Source organism: Eulemur rufifrons, chromosome 9 (genome assembly GCF_041146395.1).
Source record: "Eulemur rufifrons isolate Redbay chromosome 9, OSU_ERuf_1, whole genome shotgun sequence".
NCBI classification, from domain to species: Eukaryota; Metazoa; Chordata; class Mammalia; order Primates; family Lemuridae; genus Eulemur; species Eulemur rufifrons.
The window spans coordinates 15,101,611-15,126,944 of NC_090991.1; the positions used below are offsets into that span (position 1 = coordinate 15,101,611).

At 57.8% G+C, this 25,334-nt stretch overlaps 2 protein-coding genes across 6 annotated transcripts; both read right to left on the bottom strand.

The window, feature by feature from the left end:
- Positions 1-686: 686 nt before the first annotated feature.
- Positions 687-8,557, bottom strand: SERPINF2 (serpin family F member 2). Of its 2 annotated transcripts, none has more exons than XM_069482165.1 (10): positions 8,478-8,557; positions 7,197-7,263; positions 7,010-7,048; positions 6,828-6,890; positions 6,335-6,539; positions 5,736-5,879; positions 5,380-5,583; positions 4,783-4,925; positions 2,606-2,810; positions 687-1,885 (listed from the first exon to the last, which is right to left on the bottom strand). In XM_069482165.1, the coding sequence occupies exons 2-10, from the start codon at positions 7,257-7,259 to the stop codon at positions 1,473-1,475; spliced, it is 1,479 nt and encodes a 492-aa protein (XP_069338266.1). In that variant the 5' UTR covers positions 7,260-7,263; positions 8,478-8,557; the 3' UTR covers positions 687-1,472. The 2 variants fall into 2 exon arrangements, with proteins under 2 accessions (XP_069338266.1, XP_069338267.1); XM_069482166.1 differs by lacking the exon at positions 8,478-8,557 and adding an exon at positions 8,339-8,459.
- Positions 8,558-8,876: 319 nt separating this feature from the next.
- On the bottom strand, positions 8,877-25,334 carry WDR81 (WD repeat domain 81). Of its 4 annotated transcripts, XM_069482160.1 has the most exons (11): positions 25,224-25,334; positions 16,621-17,260; positions 15,751-15,858; positions 15,295-15,485; positions 14,981-15,171; positions 14,523-14,688; positions 14,279-14,444; positions 12,910-13,599; positions 12,154-12,299; positions 11,650-11,829; positions 8,877-10,583 (listed from the first exon to the last, which is right to left on the bottom strand). In XM_069482160.1, the coding sequence occupies exons 2-11, from the start codon at positions 17,135-17,137 to the stop codon at positions 10,263-10,265; spliced, it is 2,676 nt and encodes an 891-aa protein (XP_069338261.1). In that variant the 5' UTR covers positions 17,138-17,260; positions 25,224-25,334; the 3' UTR covers positions 8,877-10,262. The 4 variants fall into 4 exon arrangements, with proteins under 4 accessions (XP_069338261.1, XP_069338263.1, XP_069338262.1 ...); XM_069482162.1 differs by lacking the exon at positions 16,621-17,260; XM_069482161.1 differs by lacking the exons at positions 16,621-17,260; positions 25,224-25,334 and adding an exon at positions 20,456-20,539.

The following is a 25,334-nucleotide window of genomic DNA, read 5'->3' on the forward strand; positions in this document are numbered from 1 at the left end:
TCTCTCTCCCGACACTGCAGCTTGCGAGAGGAAGGACTCTATGCCAGGTCTCTCTGACCCCCAGGTACTGGCTCTTAACCACTGCACATTAGGGCTCCAGGTGGCTGCTGCTCCGTGGACACCCTGCAGTCCTGCCAGGGAAGCGTGCCCACCCACATGGACACCCATGCTGCCCCCCGCTTCTGGACTGGGGCACAGAGGAAGGCGTCAGCCCCGTGCCGAGGTTCCCCCACCTGCTTCCCCCAAATCCCCAGGCACTGACAGTCTCCAGCTGGAGCCGGGTGCTCCCGGCAGCCTGGCACCGGCTGGCGGGCGCCAGCTCCTGGCAGAGGGGCTGGTGTGTAATTAGAAACTCTGCAAGCTCCCTAATTGCCAGTTCTTCTCCCAAACCGGGAGGCTGGCGCTATTCTCAGCCGCCCTTATTGCCGGCTGCCTGAGGCACGGAGAGGGGAACAGGCCAAGAGCAGAGCCAGGCTGGCTTGGAGGTGGCCCTGCGGAGGGCTGGCGAGGTCAGAGGGGACTGCATGGTGGAGAAGGGCTGGCGAGGGGCCCGAGGCCACACGTGGCACCGAGAAGGCTGCTGCCCCTCCTTGGGGTCCAGCCCATGGCTCAGCACAGTCTGCTCTGCGGCCACCTCCGTGCCTGCCCTGCTCCCACCCACGCCCAGAACAGTGAGAGCAAACCAGCACAGCCATTCATTCTTTATTCAGGTGGCATAAAAATCACTACAAAAACTTTACAAAAGAGCCTTAGGGGGCTAATGGGGCCCTTCCCTGCCTCGGCCCCTGAGCTGTTGGGCAGAGGAGGAAGACAGGAGAGAGGAGGGAAGGGGAATCCCGGCAGTGTTGGCATCTCCAAGGAACGGGGGGAGATTGGGGCCACAGGGCATGGGGCAGGCTGGGGGCTGGCAGGCCTTCAGCAAGTTACGGCAGAGTCAGGTTATGCTGGACGTGCGACCTCCACCTACAGAGCAGGACACGAGGCCCCAGGATGGGCTGGGGCCGCCCAGGGTTGCAGCCCAGGACGACGCTCTGCCTCCTGGGCCACCACTAGGGCCTGTCTCTCCTCTCCCCACCCAAGGTGTCCAGGGCTGTGTCCAAAGGCAGCCTCTCCCTCTTGTCCCTCCCTCTCTGGTAAACAAAAGTGAAGGTGTCCCAGCTGGCAGGGAATAATCGAACCCATCTTGGGACAAAAGTGGATCCACAGCTCCCCACCGCTGAGGGGGATACCCTCTGAGCCCCTCTGGAAGAAATGACAAGGGATCAGGCGTGGGATTCCCTGACGCCTGCCCTCCTCCCAGCCCCACCCCACCCTGAACTCCCCAAGAGGCGACGACGGGGAAGAGTGTCTCCTCTCCCCTCCAGCTGCCCCCCCAGGCCCTGCCCCAAGTCCCACAGCGCTGGGTGGAAAGAGTCACATGAGTTGAGAGGCTGGTCCAGGCAGGGACTCAGGATGCTGATGGCCATGGCCCCTCACTTGGGGCTGCTAGGCTGGGGGTAATCCTCCTCCGAAGGGGGTGCAAATTTCAAGTCAGGGACGAAGAGCTTGTCCCCGCGGGGGAAGGCTTTGTGGTCCCAGAGGAAGTCCTTGCTGTCAGGGGAGTCCTGCTGCTCCTTGGGCTCCCGCTGTGCACTAGGGTTGGGGTTCCTCACGCTGCCCACAAAGAGGGGCAGGCCTGTGGTGTCCTCGACGATGAGGAAGAGGAAGGGGCGGTTCACACTGAAGGAGGAGAGGGACATGCGGGACATGGCCGTGCTGGTTGCCGCGGCTGCCTCCACGCCAACCTCACTGAGCTCCAGCGTGGACTGATGCTGCACACTGGACACCACCAGCCTCTCATCGGAGATCCCACGCAGGTCTGGGCCCTGGAACAGCTCCTGCAGGCCTGCCCGGGGCCGGAGATGTCTGGTCAGAGCTGCTCTCTGCTCCACAGGCTGCCTGGACCTGACTGGGGGGGTGTCTACATCCCAGCCAGGGAACACCTCGAACTCAGAGATCCCGCTTAACTCCTATTAACCTTCAAGTCTCAGCTTAAACATCACTTCCTCCAGGAAGCCTTCCCTGATTCTCAGCTCCAAAATCCAGATTAGGTGCCTTTTCAATGTTCTCCTGGGTGAACTGGAGAGAAGCCCTCTGTCTTAGTCACTTACACTTAATTGTAAGTACCTGATTCCTTGTCTGCCCACCCCATTAGACCGAGCTCTCTATATACGGTGCCTGGTACAGTGCCTGGAATGTAGAAGTTGCTTCGCAAATGGCTGATGGGTAGATGCATCTCTTTAACAGCATGACACCCCAGCTTCTCCTTCACCCTCTCCCAAGGGAGCCAGTGAAGCTCACGTGCCACCCCAGGCTCTCTACCTGGGATTCTTTGCAATGCTTGGTCTTGGGCAACAGAGTAGGTTCCCATTTCCTGGGGCACCCCAGCTTGCCATAGGACAGAGGTTCCAGGGGCTCATATCAAACCTGCTCTCCCTCCAGAATCTATGGAAAACCCAGGACACAGGGCCAGCTCTGACTCAGACCCACTGCCAGCTAAAGGCTTCCTCCTCACCCACCCAGCCCAGCCTGCCCTTGGGGTCTGTCCCACATCCAGCCTCCTTACCCAGCTGGCTGAGGGTGGCAACCAGGTCCAGTTGGTGTTTCAGATACAGCTTAGGCAGCCGGACCTTGGTGGGCCTCTCCCGCAGTGAGGGCTGATGCAGGGTGTCCCAGCTCAGGTTGGCCAACACTTGGGATGCATTCCACTCAAAGTGGGTGGGCACAATGACCACAAAGGTCATGTTGTTCTTAAAGGGGAAGTGAGCCACCTACAGATGAGGGAAGGAGAGAATATGAGAACCAGAAAGCACCCAAACCTAGGTGGGGGCTGGCCAGCATGTACTTCTTTTTTTTGTTTTGTTTTGTTTTTAGAGACAGAGTCTCGCTCTGTCACCGAGGCTGAAGTGCAGTGGCATGAACTTAGCTCACTGCAGTTTCCAACTCTTAGGCTTCAAGCAGTCCTCCTGCCTCAGCCTCCTGAGTAGCTGGGACTACAGGTGTGTGTCACCATGCCTGGCTAATTTTTAAATTTTGGGAGAGATGGGGTCTTACTATGTTGCCCAGGTGGGTCTCAAACTCTTGGCCTCAAATGATCCTCCCACCTCAGCCTCCCAAAGTGCTGGGATCACAGGTGTGAGCCACAGCACTTGGCCAGCCTGTACTTCTGAGACCCCAGTCCATCCTTATCAGCTGTGTGCCTGACCTCACTGAGCCTTCACTTCCTCACCTGTGAAGTGGAGTCACACTACCTGTCCCATTGCAGGCTGACATGTGACCAAATGAGGTAATCCTTTTAAAGCTGCTAGCAGTGTCTGCACTAATAGGCAGTACTCAATAAATGGCGGTTGTCTCTCTCTTCATCTGCTACCAGCTAGCTGGGTAACTTGGGGTAAGGAATCGCCTTCTTCACCTCTCAGTTTCTCCATGGGTACTGTAGACAGGGTCACTGGTTTTTATACTTCACTCCGGTTCTGTGGAGGGACCACGGCAAAGGGTGGTACTCTCCCCAGCCTCTCTCACCTCCCCCCAGTGACTGCCAGCTGTGTGTATATACTGTGATTTGGGGTAAAGATTTCATCTGAAGGGGTTCTGGAGCTAAAGCAGTGTGGACACCACTGGCCTTGGGGGGCTCTCGCAGGCAGAGTGCCTGTGCACACCCCTGCCCATGGAGGAGGAGAGCCAGGATCTGGCTGCCTGGGCCCGCCCACAGAGGGCCTAAGGAAGAGAAAGGCTGAAGGAGACAAGGAAATGGAGACAAAAGGATGCAGGATGAGTGTGCAGCACATAGCCTGGAGGTAAGGGGCAGCAGGAAGAGGGGAGCTGGCGGGGAAGTGAACCAGACTGTCCCCCTTTCAGAGTGAGCTGGACAGAAGCCAGGACACTGCTCCAAGGGCCTGCCTTACCCATGACCCCCTCCCATGAGGGCGTCCCAAGTGGCTCGTTGGCTCCTTCTGGCAGCAGTGGCTATGCTCTAGGTCATGCTTGCCTTGTGAAACTAACCAACACCGCAATGTCAGCCACAGTTGACTGGCCCAGGGATCAATGCCCAAGCCAAGGGGACCACATTTAGGCTAGAACCAAGAGATGCCACATCTGAGAGAGTTTTGACACACAACTCTATCCAATCAAAACATTCCTTGCAGGATGCTGAGAAATCCAACCCAGTCAGATCCTCCCTTCTAAGGATCATTGCCTGAGAGTTCAGGTCGAATTGTCCAGGCTTAGGAGTGCTGAGACCTTGAGTGGCTACATGGCTGCTGGGGTGGTCCCCATCCTGCCCCACATTTCATGGGTCCTTTTAATAAACTCCCATCACCAAAGGTCACCTGGGTCTCAACTCAATGCCCACTCCTCAAAGAATTCTCCCTGACCACTCTATCTAAAATGCTTTCCCCAGCCACTAACAGATCACCTTCTTTTTAAAATTTTCTTTCACAGCACTGACCAGTCTGACATTATTATTGATTTACATTTGCTCGTGTATCTTCCCTTCCAAGAGCAGGGACCTGATATATCCCTTGGGCTCCACAAAAGCCCCAGTGCCTAGAACAATATCGGGCACACAGCAAATACCCAGTATATTTTTGTGGAATGAATGAACCTCAAAGAGCCCCGGGCTTCAGTCCTCCTAGGTGGGGCACAGTGGAACCTGTCAGAGGTGCCTGCCCCAGGGACGTGACTGCAAGGAAGGTGGGGCACGCCCCCCTGCACTCACACCCCTGCTGGGCAACCAAGGGTGACCTGTATCTCAGGCTGCTCCAGCAAGAACCAGCGCAGAGGGTACGTGCGGGCTTGCATCATTTCCACCGGCACTGTGAACTGCTCGTCCAGGTGGAAGGAATCTCTCTGGGTGAGGCTCGGGTCAAACTTGCTCCTCCAGAAACCTGCAGCCAGGCAGAGGGCAGGGGCCATGTAGACTGGGACCAGCGTGGGTTCTACACCCACAGCCTCTTGCTCCTCCCACCCAGAACCCATTCAGGGGACGAGAGGTGGAGGCCGAGACCCCAAGGGGTGCAGTGCCAGTTGGCGCCCAGTTGGTTTGAGGCATTCCCTGTAGCATTTTTGAAACCTGGGCTTGTATTTTCCCCATCTCCTGCATTGCTCCCAGGAACTCCCCCCGGTTGTTTTTAGACTGTTTCCTCCCAGGGTACTCTCTCTACAACAACCTTATCCGGTTTTCTGGACCCCTCACCCACCGCACTCAGACAGCCCTGCTCCTCACGTCCCAGCCTGAGGAGGAAGAGGGACCTTGAGGACAAGGCCTGTTCCGCCCAGCCCAGCCTACGGGGTGGGGGTGGGGCTGCCAGGGCAGGGCATGTGAGGAGAGGAACAGCGCACCCTGGAAGTGGATGGCATTGAGGAGAAGCAACACCGTGTTATCTGGCAGCTCCGAGAGGAATTCCTGAATCTTCCCCTCCGTGGCGTCTTTCACCCATTGGTTGATGTTTGCCAGGTCCTCCTCCTGCCTTCCCGTCAGGCTCCTAGGCTTTGCACCAAAGAGCTGTTCTGATTGTTCCAGGAAATCCTCTTTGATGGGAAATCCTACGCACAGAGGGCCACAAGCTGTTCCCAGGGCTCAGAGCTCCACAGCCATCGATGCTGGGACTAGCTACCTGAGGCCAAGCCGTTGTCCCTCACCATGCTCCACCCCGGGGAGTATACTACCTAGGGAGCTCCCTGCCACCAGCACCTACCTTTCTGCACATACATTCTGGCAGCCAATCGGAATGCCCCCGGGCCCAGGTTCTGGCAGAGGCGGCTCAACAGGTGGGGGAGGCAGGGCCCTGACTCCGCGTGCAGCACCTGCTGCAACCTCTGCAGCGTTTGGTTCTGAGCACCTAGAGGGGACCACAAGTTCTTGCTCACCCCCACCGCCCACTCCTGGAAGCCCGCAATAAGCATGCCCACAGGACCACACACCCTCCTCCCATATCCACTGAATTGGTCTGAGCGACAGGGCCCCCGAGTTCTACTTTCATCTCTGCTGCTGACAGGCTGGGGACCTCACCTTATGCAAGCTGCCTTCCCTCTCTGGACCTGTTTCCCACAGTGGAACCCTCCAGTACAATGGGAGATACTGTAGCTATCAAACTCTTGCGTAACAATCACCTGGAGAACTTGTAAATAAGCAGATCTGCCAGCCCCATCCCTGGGAATCAGATTCACAGAGACTGCATTTTTACCAAACATCCGAGTGACCCTGACGGAGGAGCTACCCGCTGATAACCTCTGGAGTAGTGAGTTCCTACTGGCCTCCCAGTTCTGTTGGTCTGGACACATGCTGCCACAGTACCTAGTGCCAGGTGAGACAATGCCAGGCCCACACTGAGGGGTGACAGGATGAGGTTGGGGGAGGTGGATGTTTGGGCCACCAGGGAGAATAGGTCAACAGTGAAGGCCATCATGGCCTGGGCCAGCCTGCGGGTCTGCTCTGGGCTTGGGGCTCCCTTGCAGTATTCTGGGGAGGATGTCTTCAGGGCAGTCTGGCCACCCAGCTCCTGCAGGAACAGATCAGGGGTCAGTTAGGTCAAGGAGTCAGCTCTAGGCTCTGTGTTGAAGGTCTCCTTCATAGCCCCTGTGCCTGGGGACAGCAGGGCCTTGTCCCAGTCACACAATGGGCACGCCTGGGCCTTTATTCTATTCCTTTGGTCCTTCCCACCCCCTCCCTCTGGCCTGCGAACTCCAGAGCCTCAGCCTCAAGGCCACGCCCCCTGTCCGTGCCCCCTGCGGATTGGCCCCTCTCCCTCTGGCCCCGCCCACTCTTCCCCAGCCCCACCTGGTTGTACCTGGTTGCCCAACTTGAGGAGGAAAAGCGGGGACAGCTTCTCCTGGCTCTGCCCGTCAGTTAGCTGCCAAAAGGAGGAAACAGATAGAGAGGGACCCTTCCCACAGGTCCCCACCTTGCCCAAGCCGCAGGCGACACCCTTGGGGCCTTCCTCCCCCTCACAGGCTCCTCCCTCCCCGGTACCTGCTGGGCCACGGGCTCCACGGCGCCCACGGGAGAGAACTGTTGAGAAAGGGATGAGGATGGGAGGGCCCCCCTCGGAGCCAACCCTCCCCCACCCTAGCGCTGCTCCTCCTCCCCTCGGACGGCGGCCTCGCCCACTCCCGCTGCCCTCCCTCCAGCGCCCCACCCGGCCTCGGCCCAGCCTCACCACCGAGCACGGGCCTTGCAGGCAGGACAAGCTGAGCACTAGGAGCCCCCGGAGCAGCGCCATGTTCCTGCGTAGGGGACAGGAAGCCTCAGTTCCCGCCGCCCCTGCGTCTGGCCAGGCCATGCCACCCACACGTTCACGGACACGGCGAGGTCCTGAGCCAGCGTGGCCAAGGAGAAAAAGCCGCTACAGACCCAGATCACACACCCAAAGCACATTAGCAGTGGTTCTCCTTTCTGCGGGGTGGGACTTCCCCCATCGCCCTCCCCCCCCCCGCCCCCCCGCAACCGTCTGGTTTTTCACATTTCATGCACTGAGGATTTTTTGGTTAATAGAGGGGAAAACAAAAAAAGTCCTCATTCTTCAAGGCCTTGCACGGTGACTCAGACCTGGGTCTGAGTTCAGCCTCTGCCTCTTGCCGAAGGACCTTGGGCATCTTCCCTAACCCCTTCGGGCTTTGTGCCTTGTCTTGTAAAATGGTGGCAAAAGTCTCTATCTCCTCTCATGGGCATTGTGAGGACCAAAATAAGAGTCTTTGTAAACCCTGAAAATAATGCCTGGCACTCCATTGATGGCTGCTGTCAGCCTGGCTCAAGGTCCCTTCGTCTGGGGAGCCTTCCCTGAAGCCTCTTCCTGAGAACTCCAACCCCAGGGCTCCTACCCAACTTGCTGTCCATTTGGCCAGCCTTTCCCAGGCTGGTCAATCAGGCTTCGTCCAAAAGGCTGGACAGGCCTGTGAGGCCCTGAGGTCTCAGCAGGGTTGGTGAAGTGGCCAGAGAGCTGCCTGTTGACCCAGCAGCAGAACCCAGTGAGTGACTCTGGCCAGGGCCACCTTTGGACTTACTGGAATCACAGGCCTCAACCCCTACTCTGCCGAGGCTGGCTCTGGGAAGCCAGGCTGGCAGGTGGGCATGGGCAAGTCTTGGTCTTGGGAGGATCTATCAGAGCAGGTCTCACACCCCCACCCCCATCTCAGGGCCAATCCTTCTGGAGGATCCTTCTATCACCCCCGGCCCCACCCCCATCACACACAAGAGCCCTTGGCCAGGGCCCTGAACTCCGACCTGGGTATTTGAATCTTCCTGGCAAGAAAAGGCCTCCAGTTTTTCAAGTCCTGGAGGGACTCCTCCTGAAGCCCTCACCTTGGCTCCTCACCATCCTGGGAGGCTGGAAACTACAGGCCTCCTGAATAAATCCAGTCCAGACCCCTCAGCCAGGCTGGGTAGCTTCCCCACCTCTCCCCTGCTCAAGGAGCAGGCCGAGCCACCTCTCCACTCGTACCTCTGCAGGCTCCTTGCTGTGCACACCACGTTCCTCTGGCCCCACTTGGATGCTCCCCACGCTCTGCCCGGGCTCCCGCCAGTCCAGCCTAGCCCTCCCCTCCCACCAGGACCTTTGCTCTTAGCCAACCCCTGTTCCGATTATTCAGATTGCTTTCTCTTCTGGTAAATATTGACCTGCATATCCGGTTAAACATTGATATTGGGACCAGAAGCCCCTTTCCCACCAGGACATCTAATCCTGAGACAGCCACTCAGAGCCCCCATGGATTTGGGTCCCACTTGAACCTGGAAAAAGCAAGCTCAGTAGGAGAGAGTTGAGGAGGCTGGGTCTGGCCAGCCAAGAGGGCAGACCCACAAAGCACAGGAGCCTGGCACTGTGTCAAGCCTTCCAAAGACCCCGCAAGGTACGGATTATCCCTGGATCAGTCAGGCTCAGAGAGGCTATGTGACCTGCCCAAGGATACAGAGCTGGGCCCAGAGTCACATCCAGACGCCTGCTTCCAATGTCCTTTCCTTGCCCCCTCCCAAGGGGAGGCTGCAGGAGCCTCTGCGGAGAACCCAGGACAGGATGCCCACCCCCACCCTGACAAGCCCAGGGTCCTGGTTGGCTGCTTTCAATTTGGCCTGGGAGGCAAGGGTGGGGAGAGGAGAGATGCAGGGGGCACCACCTCTCCCAGCATCCTACCTCCTCAGGAAGAATGCCTCCTTATCCAACCCAAGGGTAAGGGTGCTGGAAACTGGCCTGGGGCCACACAAACCAGAAGCCCTGCACCCCGTGCTGCTCGGGGAGCAACGAATGATCAGGCTGCCTCCCCACCCTCCCACCCTACTCCTCACTGCCCTGGAAGCTGCTGGCCTCAACTTTTCCCCACCCTGCCACCATCAAGACAAGCCACACTCCGTTCCATGGCTCTTCCAAAGGATTTATTGGTCGTATTTACATCTATTGCAAATAGTGAGGAGGCAGCCGGAGCCAACCCTCAGATCTCATCTCTGCTCCAGAACGTGAGGACCCTGGCAGGGACCTGAGATGCAGGGATGATTCTTCTCACCCCTTCTCTCAGGCGCTCTGGGCCCAGGGGCTGCCTCCTCAGCTCAAGGCACAAACACTGTGGTTAGAAGTGGGCAGGCAAGGCATGGGGTCACTCCTAGCAGGCACCAACTGGCCAGCCCACCTCCTCTCCCCTGGTCCTACCCTTTATTCCCTCCTGGTCCTTCACTGGGCAGGGCCTTGCTGGGTGAACACGTAAACCCCAGACCAAGGCCCTTAACTCCTGGACTATGGCCAGCTCTCCTTAGGCTGGAGTCCAAGCACCATCAGTGCCCTGGACTAGGGTAGCTTCCCTGTCCTTGAGGGACAGGGGCAGAGAAAGCCCAACGGGAAGGGGGTGGTGGGGAAGTTGGCTAGAGACTGGCTGGGCAGGGCCAGTCTCCCTTCCCCTTCCCGGAGTTTCCCTGCCCCCATGTGGACCCAGAGAGTAGAGTTGGGGAGAAGTGAGGGTAGTGATGCTTCTTCCTGCTCACCATCTTGCTTCCTGCTGGCTAGGAGCAGCATGTCCCCAAGCCATGAATGAGAGCCCTTCTGGCAACCTTGGTGACTCTGAGGATTCAGGGACCAGGACCCCCCCAACCCCAGCTGGAGGCCCTAGTGGGCAGGCCATGTGGGTACACAGGGTGTGAGGCCTGGGGCCTGCCTGGAGGGAGCCGCTAGGAGAACAAGGGTGAGGGGACGGACTCCCAGGAGAAGTCTGCCTGCCCCTGCCCAGCCAGCTCCTGCCTCAGCCTATGCTAGGAGGCGGATGACCCCATTGTCTGAGCCCAGCAAGAGGTGGCGTTTGGTGGGCAGCAAGGCCAGGCTGGTAAGCGTGCCGCGGAAGTTCTCAGAGCTGAGCTTGGTGGTGGCTTGGGAGGGTGGCTCCAGCAGGGAGCAGACACCAATCTTGTTGGCCACGGTGCCGGTGACCACCTCGCTGCCATACAGGTCAAAGGTGTGGATGGGGTCGGACGCTGACTTGTAGTGGTGCGTGGGCTTCTGCTCCAGCTCCTTCCAGACGGTCAAGGAGTGGTCAGAGGAGGAGCTGACCAGGACACTGCCCTCCACCGCCTGCCCAGGGAGAGGACGGCCTCAGCAGGGGCCTGGGCCCTCCCATATGCCCCCAAGGCCTCCCATTCCCTCCCCGTCTCTCAGGGAAGACAGGCCATCCTGAGTGGGTGACAGGCTGCCACCCTGCCACATCATATTAATGTTGGTTAACAGCAATATATTAAGTGTCAGTAGCCCAGTCACCACCCTAACTGGAGAACTGTGAGCAGGCTGTGCTAGCCATTACCACATCTAATCTTCCAACAGCCACATGAGGTTGGTGCTGCCTTTGTCCCCATTTTACAGAGAAAAAACTGAGGCTCAGAGAAGTTAAGTAATCATACAAAGGTCAGGGAGCCAGTAAGTGGCAGAGCCAGGATTAACACCCAGGCGTCATGACCCCAGAGCCCTCCTGACGCTTTCTTAGAAAGTTGGAATCTACAGGCACCTGGAGTCCAGGTCTCCCTGGGACCCTGGAGGGAGCCGACAACAGCCTGCCCTCAGCATGGCAATGCATGTCCCTGGCCCCCACCCAAGCTGGGAGGAGAGTCCCACTTGCCTGCAGAAATCCTCCCACAAGTAGCCATGTTCCTCCCCTCCTGGCCCTCCCTGAGAAGCTCCCCGAGGCCTGTGATTGAGAATAGGGGGAGGGTTCCCATGGTCAGGATGGCTCCTGCCCCCACCAGGGCAGCCCAGCAGGGGCATGGACTCTGCTCAGTGGTCTGGGGGCAGTAAACAGCCTCCCAGATGAGCTTTATTTAACCTGAACTGGGTCACGGACAGGGCCTGACCCCTGATCCTCCAAGTAAGACAAATATGGACAAAAGTTACTCATTAGAACATCTCCATGAGCAGCAGGGTCAGCTCTGCCTCCTGGCTCCTGCCCCCTGGCCTGTCTCCTGCCTAGGTCCCTGCCATGCAACTGGCTCCTCAGTTGGCCCAGGGGAGGGCCACCCGCCCTCCCCATCAGTCCCTGACCAGGTGTAGAGGAGACCAGCTCAAGCCTGTCCCTGGGCAGGTAAGCCCCAAGCAGAGGTGAGGGGCTGGGGCTGGGCAGCGAGGAAGGGAAGGGGACCCAGCTCATCACCTTTATCTGTAGGATGTCCCCCTCATGGGCTGGCCAGCCTCGCAGAACTAGGCCCGTGCGGGTGTCCAGGAGCACCATGAAGCCTGAGGAGAAGCCGGCCACGACGCTACGGCCACTGGGGCTGACCGCCAAGGAGCGGACAAGCCCAGGATTCAGCCCGCCGCCCAGGCGGAACTCGTGCTGCAGGCAGAGGGAGGCTGAGCTGAGGCATCACCGTCCACCCCATCCCGCTCTCCCCAAGGTCTTGCTCACCATCCAAGCCACACAGCAGCAAGGCCTGAGCCTCTGACCCTCATCAAGGGAAAGGAAAAGCCCAGAACCCCACCCCCATCACAGGCCAGAGTCCCATCCCTCAGGGCGTGCCACTGGAGGTGATCTGTCTCCAAAGAGAGGCTAACAAGTGCCCCAGAACAACGTTTTGGCTTTCTCTCTTTGTGAGTCTCTCTTCCCTGCCAGGTCCCCAGCGAACCAGGCCAGTGCTCAGGGAAGTGGACACCCCCTGACCTGCAGGCCAGGCTTCCTGCAGTCCACAAAGCGCAGGGTAGAGTCAGAGCTGGCCATGGTGATGCTGGTGTGGGGGGCGGGCATGACAGCCACGGCGGTCAGGGGCACCCGGCTGTCCAACGGCTCCACGGTGCGAAGGGTCTTCCCTGGGAAGGAAAGGCACAGAGGATCCAGTAGCTGAGGGAGGAGCCCTGGCCTTGCAGTCCCTGGACTTACCCCATACCTGCCTCCCACCCCCCAGGGATCCTCAGAAAACGCTAAATGACTCTCCCACCTTCCTGCTTCCATGGCTAGGCCAGGCTCCCGTCCCCAGAGCAACCTCCTCTTTTCACCAGTACCCCTGATGCAAGGCCACCTCCCTCTCTCTGTCCCAACTACTCCATCCCTTTCCCCCTTTAAATCACATTTCTCCCTATAATGATGCCAAAAAGTCATCAAGCGACCGTTTGCCAAACACGTACTATGTAACATACATTAAGCCAAAGCCCTACGTGCATTATATTCTAAATCAGTTTTTCTGATTCTCATTTTACAGATGGGAAAACTGATGCTTCCAGCAGCAAGGTGACTTGCTCAAAGTCCCTCAGCAAGTAAGTTGGCAGAGCAGATTCAAACTCAAGTCTAACAGATTCTAAGCCCTAACTGCTTCTCTGTGCGGCCTCACTGGGTCTCCCCAAACTACATATCATTATACCCCCGCCCTCAGGTCTCCTTCCCAGAGGCCTACTGGGGCCTGCCTCACCTGGGCCCGCTCACCTGTGAAGGGGTCCCAGACGTGCACAGCCCCGTCACAGCTCACCACGTGCTGCGGGGCCTCAAGCTGGCCCACGTAGAAGACACTCTTGCGGTGCTGGGCATAGATAAGGCGTGGGGCTGTCTCACTGGTACCATCCCCATAGTTGTACAGTGGCCAGAGGCGCACGGTACGATCCTTGCTGCCACTCAGAAAGAAGTCCTCGCTGCTCAGGGGTGCCACACACTTGACAGCCCCCGAGTGGCCGGGGAAGCTCTGCAGGCGGATCTGGTGGAAGTGAAAGTGTGCGTCCTGCTGGCTCACGCCAATCTCGTACTGCCAGTACGCCAGCCAGTTCCCACTCAGCCCGTGGGCACTCCGCGGAAGCTCCCGCTTCAGGGCGTTGTCCTCGCTCCCGCTGCCGAGGCCTCCGCCACCCACCCCCGAGATGGGGCCCAGTGGTCCGGGGTTCTCAGGCTGAGAGTCATTGGGGATCTGGATGCGATTCCCCACCAGGACACTCCCAAATGTCCCTGAGTGGCCGTCATCCTGGGGGCAGCCCCCACCCTGGGAGTCCCACTCAGGGCTGGTGCTGGGCACGGAGGGCTCCATGCTGGCAGGGTTGTGACTGCTTGGGCTGACGCTCTCCAAATACAGCCCTGCCAGCTCCCCAACCAGCTCATGGTTGGGGATGATTTTCCGGATGATGTCACCTGGATGGGAGTGGGAGAGGTCCAAAGATCAGGGAAGATGGCAGGTGGCTGCTATCACCCACCCAAGGGCTTGGGAACCACAGAAGAGGGGGGCAAGTATTGGCTGTGCAACTCTGGGCAAGAAACTCTTCATCTCTGAGCCTCAGTTTCCTCTCCAGTAAAATGTGCATTCGTTCGGTCCGTGTGCACACATGAGTTTCTTCTGTGTGTGCCAGGCGCCCTGCTGGGCATCAGAAATAGAGCGGTGAACAAGAGAGATGGTGCCCTGCCCTCCCAGAGCTTCGATTTCAGTGGAGGAATGACGATACATCTAACCACAGGGGTGTCATCCTATTCAGGGAGATGACACGTGGAAATGCTCAGCACAGTACCTAGCCCACGGGGGATGCCACGTAAATGGCAGGCCACTCATTTCCTCCCAGGTGGCTCCTGGAGACCACCAGTACCTCAGCCCGACTCTGCTGCCCTCCCTGGGGACACTACACGCCAGCTCCTGCACCTCTCTTGCTGGCTAATGCTCAGTCCTTATTTATGTGGGTTTGAGGCCAAATCCCTTTGCTCTGACCCAAAAGACTGTGCTTAGAACCCACTGCCGACTCCAGGGGAAGGGCAGAGAATAGGGCCTCTCAGGGGAGAGACAGCCACGAAGGCTGTGCAAGGGAACGTGATGGGCCAGTACCCAACAGGCAGGAGAAGGGCACGTAGATTGTGTACGCCATCTCCAAGGTGAACACCTTCTGCAGCTCGTCCAGCAGGGCGGGGTCCACCGGCCGCTGCTGCCCATCAGAGAAGGCCACCTCTGGCAGCTGACCCTCGCTGTGGCCTGTGGGACCCAGCTTCAGATCCTGTGGGCAGGAGGCCCAGGGCGTCAGCCAAGCCCACAGCCCCTGCCCAGCCCACCCCTGCCAGGCAGATTAGCCCACCTGGTGCCGAAGTTCATGCAGCTGAGAGAAGACTTGAAAGAAGGTGGCCACGGGCTCGCTCAGGTGCTGCTGGACCATTTCCTGTCCGATGCGCAGGCAGATGAGGGCAATGAGGCTGATGGTTTTCATACACAGGACAGTCCGGGCCTGGGCCCCACTTGGGAACCTGGAAACAGAGCTCATGAGCCCCGGCCCCCCCGCTCTGTGGGACTCGACTAGAATCTATTGAACAGTTTAAACAAAAGGAGCTCAAAGGCCAACTGATCCAAACCAGATGAGGAAACTGAGGCACAGAAAAAAGGTGTGGCTTGCTCAGGGTCACACAGCCAGGATGAGAACCAGGACTCTTGTCCCCAGCCCCGTGTTACGTCTCTCCCCTAAGCTCCCCAGTCCCTCCTGGGTGGCCCCCTCAGCTAAGCTGCTCCCCCTCCAGTGGGGAGGGGTGGGGAGGGGCCTACCCCGTGACGAGGGAAGTGAGGAAGCCAAGCACAGGCAGCAAGACCTCGTGGCTGATCCGGGGCAGGATGTCCATGAGCGTGGTGTCTGAGAGGTACACGATGATCTTCTGCGTCAGAGTCACCGCAGCCAGCAACCCCGCCTCCTTACGGCTGTTCAGTCGGCTGGGGCCTGAGGTGCTACCTGGGGCCACCTAAGGCCACAAGATAGATGAGGGCCAGGCTGCCCCATGGGCCCCCTGGTACCCCAGAGCCTCTGGGCCGGCCCTTAGGTCCTCAGCCTCCCCACCCCCGGGCCTGCCAAATCGGTGACTGACCAGGTAGCTGATGTAGGGCAGGTACTGGTAGGTAAGGACGGGCTCCCCGTACAGGTGGGCGATGTGGAGGAGGCAGCTGAGCACAGGGCCCGACACTATATCACCCAGGACCAGCCTCTTCTCGTAGATGTTGCTGGCGCTCAGCGGGGGACTCTCGCCACTGCTCACTGTGAACTGCTGCCGAGTGGGCCCTGCCAAGGGGAGGCCAGCAGCCTTGAGGAGCAAGCAAGGGCAAGAGGGAGGCTGGCCCCTCAGGACTGTGGAACCCGCTCTAGCTCACTCTAGTTCGGGGTCCACCCCGTGCCCTGCCCAAGGAAGGAAGGAGCTTACAGACTGGGACCCAGGACCTGGCCAGGAGGTGGTTTGAGGTGGTGGCGGGAAGGATCCCCTAGAGAGGGCTGAAGGAGGGGAGGGCCGGGAGGAAGCCCTGCCTCCAGCACTGATCACAGGCCTTACCAACATAACAAGATGTCAGCAGGCGGAGCAGGTTCCGGGCCACGTGGCGAGAGGCCACTGTGGGGCCGAGCTTGGCGGACAGCCAGCGGACCATCTTGCAGGCTGTATCTGGAGGGCGGGAGCAGGCCCTGAGCTCATCAGATAACAGGGTTCCTCACTCCTCCCACCCCACCTCGCCCACTTTGGCTGCAGCTCTGCCAAGAAGCCCAGCGTAACCCTGGCCACCCCACACCACCACCTCCGTGTAGCAGTGGCAGGGGCGCCCAGGCCCTGGCCTGCAGGACTCTGGCTGTTCCGGGCGCCTCTCCTCAGGCACAACTTGCAGGAAGGTCACCCTCTCAGTGAGGCTTCCCACGCTCCTCAGTGAGGCCTGGCTGGGCCCTGGCTGCCTCCCCTCTGGCTTCTCTGCCCTCCGTGCTCTCAGTCGAACCACGCTAGCCTTTCACTGCTTCTCTTTTTTAATGGACCATGACAGTCTCAGAGCCTCGCACACTGTTCCCTGGGCCTGGCATGCTCTTCCCAATTCAGACCCTATCATTTTTGCCTACCTACTTCCTACTGCTACTTGAACCTCAACTGCCCCTACTTTCGAGAAAGCCTCCTCTGATCCCTGAAAACCAGATCTAAAATCACCATTTTTCATTCCCTCCTAGCAACCCAGCCACGTTCTCTGTAGCATATTACACATACGAAAGATTGTCTACACGGCGGGGTCTCCTCTGCTAGATGTGAGCCCCATGAAGGCAGGCCTACATCTGTGTTGCACATGGATCCGGCTAGATCCACTGCTTGATGCAGAGCAGGTGCTCAGCAAATGCTGAGAGAGACAGAGGAGTGTTTGACCAACACCTCCCAGACCTGAGGACTTACCAAGCAGGATCTTTTGCTCTTTGCCTTCGGACTGCTCAGGCAGCGGCTCCTCCTCTTCCTCCCCATCTCCCCCACTGCCACCAGCCACAACTGTCTCCATGGACAGCACTGTGTCAGACAGAGTCAGCTCAGAAGCCACGGTGACCTCGTCCTGCTCCCCCTCCTCCTCTTCCTCCAACACCACACAGTCTTCCTCCTCCTCCTCTTCTTCCTCTGAGCCCTCGCTTTGCTTCAAGTCCTGGCTGCTGTCACCTGACCTGAGGCTGCTCTTGTCCACTGGGGCACCCCCCTCGTCTGCAGCCCGCTCCTCGCCCAGGGAGGGTTCGCTGGCGCTGCTCTTGTCACTCAGCCGGCCCAGGCTCACAGCCTCAGCCTCCTGGGGCTGTGGGGACTCAGCCACATAGAGCCCGGCCTGGAAGTCCTCTGTCTCAGGGAGGTCGGCCTGGTCGTGGAAGCTGACGCCGGACGTGTAGTCTGGGAGCTCCAGGCCTGAGGAGGCCGCAGGCTCCCCATCCATCGGAATCTCCTCCCCAAAGGCACAGGAGCCAGGCCCAGTCCCTGGGAGCCCACTTTCCTCATCCTCGGTGGCCCCCACCAGACCCTTGCTTTCCTCCAGGGAGGCCTCCACACCAGCCAGCACCTGCAGGACGTGGGGCAGCAGGTGGACAAGAAAGGCCTGCAGGCCCAGCCGCACTATCAGCTGGGCCACAAAGCAGTCAGTGTACAGGTAGAAGCGGCCATGCAGCCGGCAGGGACTCTCGTAGGCACCAATGAGGGGCTTCAGGAGGTATTTGTTGGCATTTCTGGGGCCCAGTGCCTTGGCAACAGGTTCAAATAGGTACCAGGCTGTGTATACAGCCGTGTGTTCCTCAGACATGAGTGACAGCACGAAGGGCAGCAGGATCTCCAGGCCCTCTGGGGTGATGTCATTCAGCACTGTGCCCAGTTGCTGCCACAGAGCAAACACGAGCTCCCGTCCCTGGGCCTCATCTTCCACGCGCCTCGCCTGGTACAAGAGGATGAACTTGTGCAGCGCCGGGAAGTATGGAGGGAAGGGAACCATGGAGCTGAAGGGGCTGAGGAGCTGGCCTGGGCAGGGTGGGGGCAATCCCTGGGAGACGGGCCTGTACTCAAACAGGGGGTCCAGCTTGCCCCTCTCTGCTACCACGGGGCCTTCAGATCCACTCAGCTGTAGGAGTGTGTCCAGCACAGGCTGCAAAGACACAGGGACCTCCTTGGGGTGGCGTGTACAGAGCCCCCGAACAGCCTCGAACCGTACCCACAAAGGTGCATTGGGCTGCAGTGTCCGGACCCTTGTGGCAAACACCATCTCAGCCAACAGCACACCCAGTGCCTGCATGTCCCGATGGAAGAGGTCCTGCAGCTGCACAGCTGGCTGGACCTGGGGCTGCTCAGGCACCTCCACCCGGCCCCCTAGGCCTTTGGCCAGGAAGTTGCCCATTTTCTCCAGCTCCTCCAGAGCCTGCACTGGATTGAAGCCCTCAGGAAGAAGGATCTTCCCCTCCTCGCCCTCCCCAGGCTCCGCCCCAGAGGCTTTATTCCTGCGGCCTGCTCGGGAGGCTGAGGCCACTGAGAAAGGCAGGAGGCCAGGGGAGGCTTGACTGGAAAAGGAGCCCAGCTGGTCACCTGCTTTCCCAGCAAGGGAGATGGAATCCAGAGCTTCTGTGGCCTGCTCCAAGTCATCTTCCCCTGCCACAGGCCTGTCTCTGGTCCAGCTGGCCTCACAGGGCATGGCCTCTAAAACCAGCTGACCCATCCCATTCGGAAGCTGTCCTGAGAAGTCCTCTCGGCCTGTGGTCTCCTGGATGGTCTGGACCAATAATCTAGGGATGAGCGGAGGTTCAGGCGTAAGGGCAGGGGCCCCAGCCAGGCGCCGGGGGTGCGGCTGATCGAAGAGCTGCACCACACCGTAGCTGGTCAGGTGAGTGTGGGCGTCCACCAGGTGCAGACACACATTCTTCTCCTTTACTGCCTCCTTGCCCTGGAGTTTGTAGCCAAAGGTGAGGTCAATCCAGTGGTGCAGGTCCTGGGACACTTCGCGGCTCTCCAGCAGCGCTCGGTGGGCAGCCACAAACTCTTCGCTGGAACTGCACCAGGCTGGCACGTCCAGGTCAGGCATGTCAGGGTGGATGGAGCAGAAGATGGAGGGATCAGTGTAGAACTCAGGGATACACTCATCAGGGGTCCAGTTCTGCATACGCTCCATGCTAGCCGGATACTCATGGGGCTCCCATTGCGCTCGGACATGTCCACAGAGCACCGACCGGGGAGTGCGCCGAGCTTTGTACACATAGTACGTGATGTCTGAGAGCACGTCTGAGATGTGGTGAGGAACGTGAGGTGGCTCCCCGCCACCCGCACCACCTGCTACAAAAGCCTGCCGTGTCATCTCATATGTGAAGTCCAGTTGCTTATCCCCCTTGTTGAGGCGGAACTTAGACTTGCGCAGGTCTCGGAAGCGCCCGTGGGGCATGGTGAAGTCCACCACCCAGGGTAGCACCGGGTGGTAGTTGGGATCTCCCTGCCGCCGACCTGCCAACCGATTCAGCTGCATGAGGTAGTAGAAGTTGCTGATGCGGCCGTGGACCCAATCTAACACGAGGCCCCTAAGTTCTTCCTGGCACGTGGGAAGCCCAGGTCCTCCACCACCCTCCTGGCTAGACTTCATGCCAGTTCCATCCCCTGCTGGAGAGGCCTCCTCATTCTCATCCTCTTTGGGCCTCTCATAAGCACTCAGGTCCAGTCGGAGCTCACTGCAAAGTTTCTCATCTACAGCAATGTGGTGCAAAGACAGGGCGCCACAGGCCAGGCCCTGGCGGTGACAGGCATCCATGGCCCTCAGCACACGGAAGAGAATGAAGAGCACCTTGGCTTGGCTGTTGGTCAGCTTGGCAGGGCTGAAGGTGACCACATCATGCAGGGAGAACTGCACATAAGGGTGTACCACATATAACATCTCTGGTGACTCCAGCAGGGCTTCAGCTCGCAAAAGACTGGGGCAGGCAGGGCTGCCCCGAGGGGGACAGGGGCCATCTCTGGCATATGACAGGCATTGAGTAGCGTCACCCACTGGCAGGAAGGAGCAACCATAGACCCTCTGCAGAGCCTCTCTTACAGAGTCCAGGGCGGGGGCAGCTGAGGGGGCAGGGCTATGACTGTAGGGCCGCCCATAAGTGTGGTATGAGTGGCGCCACAGGTTGCGATAGTTCTGGGCAGCCACCTCCTGCATGAAGCGAGTGAGGGTCTCGGGGCTGCAGGATCCGTCCTCCAAGGGCAGGCGCCCGCCCAGCGGATAGGACAATCTCTGTTTCCTCAGCCCGTGCACCTCCACGCGAGTCCAGCCCGGGGGCAGCCTCTGCACCGAGCGTTGCAGGAGAGTCCTGACTTCCGCTTCGCCCAGGCCCTCTGCTCTGGGGCAGGGTCCCAGGGGCAGCCGGCGCTCGCGGAGACTGGCCAGCCAGCGCGAAGGCACTAGAGCCACCACGTGGGTGCCCCCCGGGGCAGAAGCCAGCTGCCGGGAATCGATGTTCAGGTCCCTCTCCACGCTCCGGAGCAGCTCCTCCATGTCTGGGCTTGGGGGCGGGTTCCAGCCCTCGGTCCCGGTGGTAAGAGGGACTTCCCGCCCCCTGCTCCCCTGGGCCATCTCCTCCTCGCCGCCTGGGGGCAGCGCGGGGCTGAGCCCAGCCACGGCCCTCCTCGCGATGGCTTCCGGGTGCCAGACCGGGAGGGTTGGGATGGGCGCGGGGCAAGGACTGGGGTGGAGGTGGCAGGGGAGAGCCGGCGACAAAGGAGGGGCGGGCGGGGGCGCTCTTACCCCTCCAAAGGGTCCTGCGCTCGGAGCGCGGCGGGGCAGGGGCTGCAGGGCGCCAGCGCCGGGCTCCACCGTGACGGGTCAGCTGACGCGGGTCACGTGATCGCCCCGGCACGGAAACAACCGCACGTGGCTCCAAAGGGCCGGGCGGGACCCTGCTTCCTGCCTGCGCCACCGCCCGCGGGCCTCTGCGCCCTCTCTCCCACAGCTCTGCTCTGGCCTGGTCCGGGCTTCGCTTCCTCCAGGGGCTGGAAGGGGACCCTGCTGACTTCCCCTGCCCTCCCTGCTCCCTGCACCCGCCACAACTCGGATCTAGGGAGGCTTTTCCCGGAGATGTCAACCTTTAAGGAAAGTGTTAGCCGCACAACCAGTGGCTGAGCTGGGACTTTTGACATCGAGTCCCCTCAGCGCCTCCACGCCACCTTCCAAACGAAGGAGCTTTTTAATTTTCTGAAGCACTTCATCAATAACATTCCATTTGGCTCTCACAACACTCTGTGAGGTAGGGAAGACAGTTATTGTTTATATCTTACAGGTGATAACCAAGAGCTACCAAAGAGGCTTGTCTGAGTGGCAGAATGGAAACTTGAAGCTGAAGCTGGTGCCCAGATTTCTTTTGCCCTGGAGCCCTCTCTTCTGCAAGCCTTCTCACGGATTTTTGTTTTTTTTTAAACTGAGCCATCTGAGCTAGAGAAGTGGCCCAGGCCCAGAGGCCTGGAGTTCTTGGGAGGAAATGTTCCTCAAGACTTCCTGTTGAAGAACTGCCTCTGCAGTGCCACAGGGCCCGCCAGCTGTGGTCAGAGCCTTGCAGATGCCACTATGGCTGGGGGGAGGGTTGAGCACAGGAGAGGGAACGGAAACCAGAGAGCTGGCACCACAACTACACTGCAAACTAAGACTCCTTCAAGGGGTCTTAGTTCTGACTCATTTGCAGGACAGAGAGGCCATTGTCTGGAGTGAAACCACTGGCTCTTGTTTTTGTTGTTTTGTCACACTCTAGGAGAGTCTGCTTCTTGTAAGAGTTTGGTGTAGAGGTGTGAGGGTCGCATAAAAGCCCTTAAGAAAAAACTAAAGGCCTGATAAGAGAGAAATCAGGAATGGCTCAGCCATGATCTGATTCCATCTGTCTTCTCTTTCTCAAAAGGGCAGCTGGAGGCTCTGCTCTGTGTGGTCATATGACTTTGGCAAGTAATAACTTACAGCCACCATTTATGGAGCACTGACCAGGAGCCAGTCACCTGCTAAGCACTTTGCATACCTTGTTTTATGTAATCCTCACCACGACCCTTTTAAGAAGATATTTTTAATGCCCATTTTAGGATGAGAAAGCTGATTGACTATCTTAGGTAACTTGCTCAAGGTCATGTAAGAAGCTAAGAAGCATTAGAGCCAGGATTCAAACCCAGCCCTATGTTATTCTAACACCAGTGTTCTCTGTACTCCTTGGCTGTGCACTATTGTTTTTTCACCTGGGAAATGAGGTGCTCTGTGACAATTCCTCATTCCCAACTTTGATCTAAGAACCTGAAACCAGAGGGTGTGTTCTGCTGGTCAAGAGGTAGTGCCCGCTTCATAGTTCCAATAGAACTGGGCTCACCGGCTCATGGCTCTGGTCTCAGTTTACCTAGACTAAGCAGGCACTACTTTTTCTTTCTGCAAGTCTGTGTGTACCCTGCCCTCTAGTGGTGTTGGCTTTACACTGCAGCAGTGACCTTGAGCGTACCTAACCTTACCTCTGGCAATTCTTTCCCTCCTTAGAATAGAGATGTCCTTGCAATGCTGGGCATTAGGTGTACTGAGATTTCTGGGGCATCAACACCTTCCTCGATCTGAGCCCTAGCACAATGGTTTTAAAACTTTAGAGGATACTTCTGATTCAATAGTCTGGAGTAGGACCCAGGAATCTGAATTTTTAACAAGCACCCCAGGTAATTTAGATGCAGCAAATCTTCAGGCCACATCTTGAGAAATAATGCTGTATAACAGCTCTACTCCCAAATTTCCCTTTCTCTCCCCCAACAAGAGCTCCCCCTGAATCCCAACTCAAGCACCCTTGGACTTTGGGGCCCAAATTAGACACTCCCCTTGGCCAACCTCAATATTGGGTTTCTAGGAGGTCATGTCTTATATAGTCAGAGAGGAGGCTGCAGCTGCCCCAGCAGTCAGCCCATGTTGAGTGAGGTCAGCTGTTGCTGATCTGGCAAGGAGAAAAAAAGTGGAGGGAGCTAGTATTTAGTGCACCAACGGTGGGCCAGTGTGCCAGGTATCTTGATAGGTGTTTTCAAACATAATTACTTATTTAAATTTCAAAATATTAAAGGGGTACAAATGTTTTTGGTACATGGATAGCTTTTATAATGCTTAACTCAGGGCTGTGTTCCCATCAAACATAACTTTCTAAATCTCTACAACAAACCTTGGGTTTGTTATTCACCCTATTTTGCAAATGAAGAAAGTATCTTCAACAAGCTCACAGCTAGTAAAAGCTGGAATTTGAACCCAACTTTGCCTAACTCAGTGGTTCTCAACTGGGGGAGATTTTGGCCTCCAGGGGACATTTGGTAATGTCTGGAGACGCTTGATTGTTATAACTGGGGTGGGGGGAGCTACTGACATCTAGGGTAGAGGCTAGGGACAGAGATGAACGTCCTATTATACACAGGGCAGCCCTCCCACAACAAGAAATTATCCTGCTTAAAATGTCAATAGTGTTGAGGTTGAGAAATCCTGGACGCAAAGCCTGGGCTTTTGGCTTGGGTGATGGAGGGAGGCAGTTAGTGAGCAGAACAAAATGGAAAAGGGCCACCCCAAGGGCCTTGAGTGGGAAGGGGATGGGATTTCTATGCTTAGGATAATGGAGAATGGGGGCAGCTGGTGAGACTTCTCGTTCTTCCAAGCTTGGCCAGGGCCCTGCTCAGTTTCTCCCTGACTTGCCAAGTCAGTCCTGGGACTTCACACTAAGCTTGTCCTGGAGTGACCCAGACTCCCAACTCAGGGTTCGGGGCAGAATATTTACCTGGGTCTTACTGTAGGACTTCCCCTGGCTACTGGGGCCAGTGTGTTCCACCTGCACTGCTTAAGCAGCTCCATACTAGCACCATTGCTGTGGGGGGTGCGCATGTGGGCAGGGTACTGCTGAAAGTAAAAAATGGAGCAGCCAAGTAAAAAATGGAGCAGGTGGCATCTGAACAATTAGAAGTGGAGTGAATGGGCAAAGCCATTTAAAACTTTAGAGGATCCTTCTGATTCAGTAGTCTGGAGACCCAGGAATCTCCCTCAGCAGGCCCCTGTCTGGGGAGAAATAAGGCAACTTGAACAGGAAGTAGGGGGCCACTGGCCTGGAAAGAGGGTTCTGACCCCCAGGTTTGCTTTCTATAGCCATTCCTCTCCCCTAGGTTTGGTCCTCAGCTTCAGTGTACTCTCCCCAGTACCCATTCCTGGAGCACCCACACACCCCGCCAGCCGCCACGCTGGGTCTCCCCAGTACTGGCCTCCCCGATAGACAAGGGAGGGTGAGTCTGAGCTGACTGCTGACAGGAAATACCTCTCGTTCCAAGCTCAGAACCTCTGAAGAACTAAAGAGCAGGTGGGGGTGGAGGGACGGTCTTGGAGTGATGGGGAAAAGGAAAGATCATACAATCAAGTCCCCCATATTTGGGGTTTCATTTCCTTCTCTCTCCACCCATGGGGGGTGGATAAGGGGATGGAGGAGGATGTGGTAACAGCTGATTCGTCCACAGAGGTCACACTTTCCAACAATCAGCTGTTACTGGGGCAGAAGGCAGGAAGTTTCCTTAAAGGCACAATGTTCTGAACACAGGCTCAGAATTCTGGAGCTCCATGGAACCATAGCAATTACCCGGTGGAGACCGTATTTAACACAGAAGGAACTATCTCACACTCCAGGCTCATTTCTGCAGCTCAGTTACCGTCACCACCAATTTGGAGCTATGGAAAAAGTCATGGATCTCCGTCTACAACGTTTCTCTTTGGTGCTGGTGGAGGGGGCGAGTGATGAGGTGGGCTAGGTCCTAGGCTTGCCCCTTTAAAAAAGCAGATCAGCAGCTTTTGCCAAGTCATTGGGTTCATTTCGGTTTTTGCCCATCCCCCGCACCTCTAGACTCTGATTGGCCCCTGGGGAAGGAGCAGCCTTCTCATTGGCCTCCGCCTTTGAAATCTCTCCCCCTAAGTAGGCCTGAGTAAGTGAAGAGCTTTGGGAGGGCGGGACAGAATGGGGGCGGGGGCGGTTAATCAGAGGATGGGATGGCTGATGAGTTGCACTTTGGCACGGCCCATCCCCTAATTTCTGACCATAAGCATTTCCTCTACCCTAAGGGGAGGACTATGCCAATGAATCTTTTGTTAGGAAGCTACCTCTGAGAGCCTGGAGCTCTTCTCAGACTGGGACGAGACATCTACAATAAAAGGCTCCTCTGGTTAGGAAGGGCCCCAAGGAGGGTTGGACTAGATCTCTCCAGTGAAAGCTGGGCCTGGGCGAGGTGAGCAATTCTCCCTTCCCCAGAAGCCCTCAGGAGTTCTCCTCCAACAGAAGCATCTCTGCTACCTTGGGGGCTGATTTCCACCTTCAGTTTTGCCCACTCCTGCTATTGCGTCTGCTCCACCTTCCCTTAGAGAGCGGTAACTTCCTGCGGAGGGCAGCGAGTCAGTTTGGGGGTTGTCTAATTAGCACTCACAGCTCCAAAAAGGGCCGGAGCCCTTTAAGGACCTCACCGGGATGGACTCAGAGATGAGTTTAAAAATGCCAACTCACACAGCGCGCTGGATTCTGGGAATGAGGGTATCAGGCCGAGAACTACATTAACCAGTATGCACTGGAAACACACACGCCTTTACTTTCTTCTGCTCTTTAGGACTCTCGTTT

Excerpts from the sequence above, each read along its gene's own strand:
- SERPINF2 (XM_069482165.1), bottom strand. The coding sequence starts at position 7,259 with ATGGCGCTGCTCCGGGGGCTCCTAGTGCTCAGCTTGTCCTGCCTGCAA. Across the intron at positions 6,891-7,009 it reads TGGAGCCCGTGGCCCAGCAG|CTAACTGACGGGCAGAGCCA; the intron begins GTACCGGGGAGG and ends TCCTTTTGGCAG. Across the intron at positions 1,886-2,605 it reads TGCCACCCTCAGCCAGCTGG|GCCTGCAGGAGCTGTTCCAG; the intron begins GTAAGGAGGCTG and ends GGCCCCGGGCAG.
- WDR81 (XM_069482159.1), bottom strand. The coding sequence starts at position 20,284 with ATGGCCCAGGGGAGCAGGGGGCGGGAAGTCCCTCTTACCACCGGGACC. Across the intron at positions 15,859-16,620 it reads AGAGCAAAAGATCCTGCTTG|ATACAGCCTGCAAGATGGTC; the intron begins GTAAGTCCTCAG and ends CCCGCCCTCCAG. Across the intron at positions 10,584-11,649 it reads GGGACATCCTACAGATAAAG|GCGGTGGAGGGCAGTGTCCT; the intron begins GTGATGAGCTGG and ends CTCCCTGGGCAG.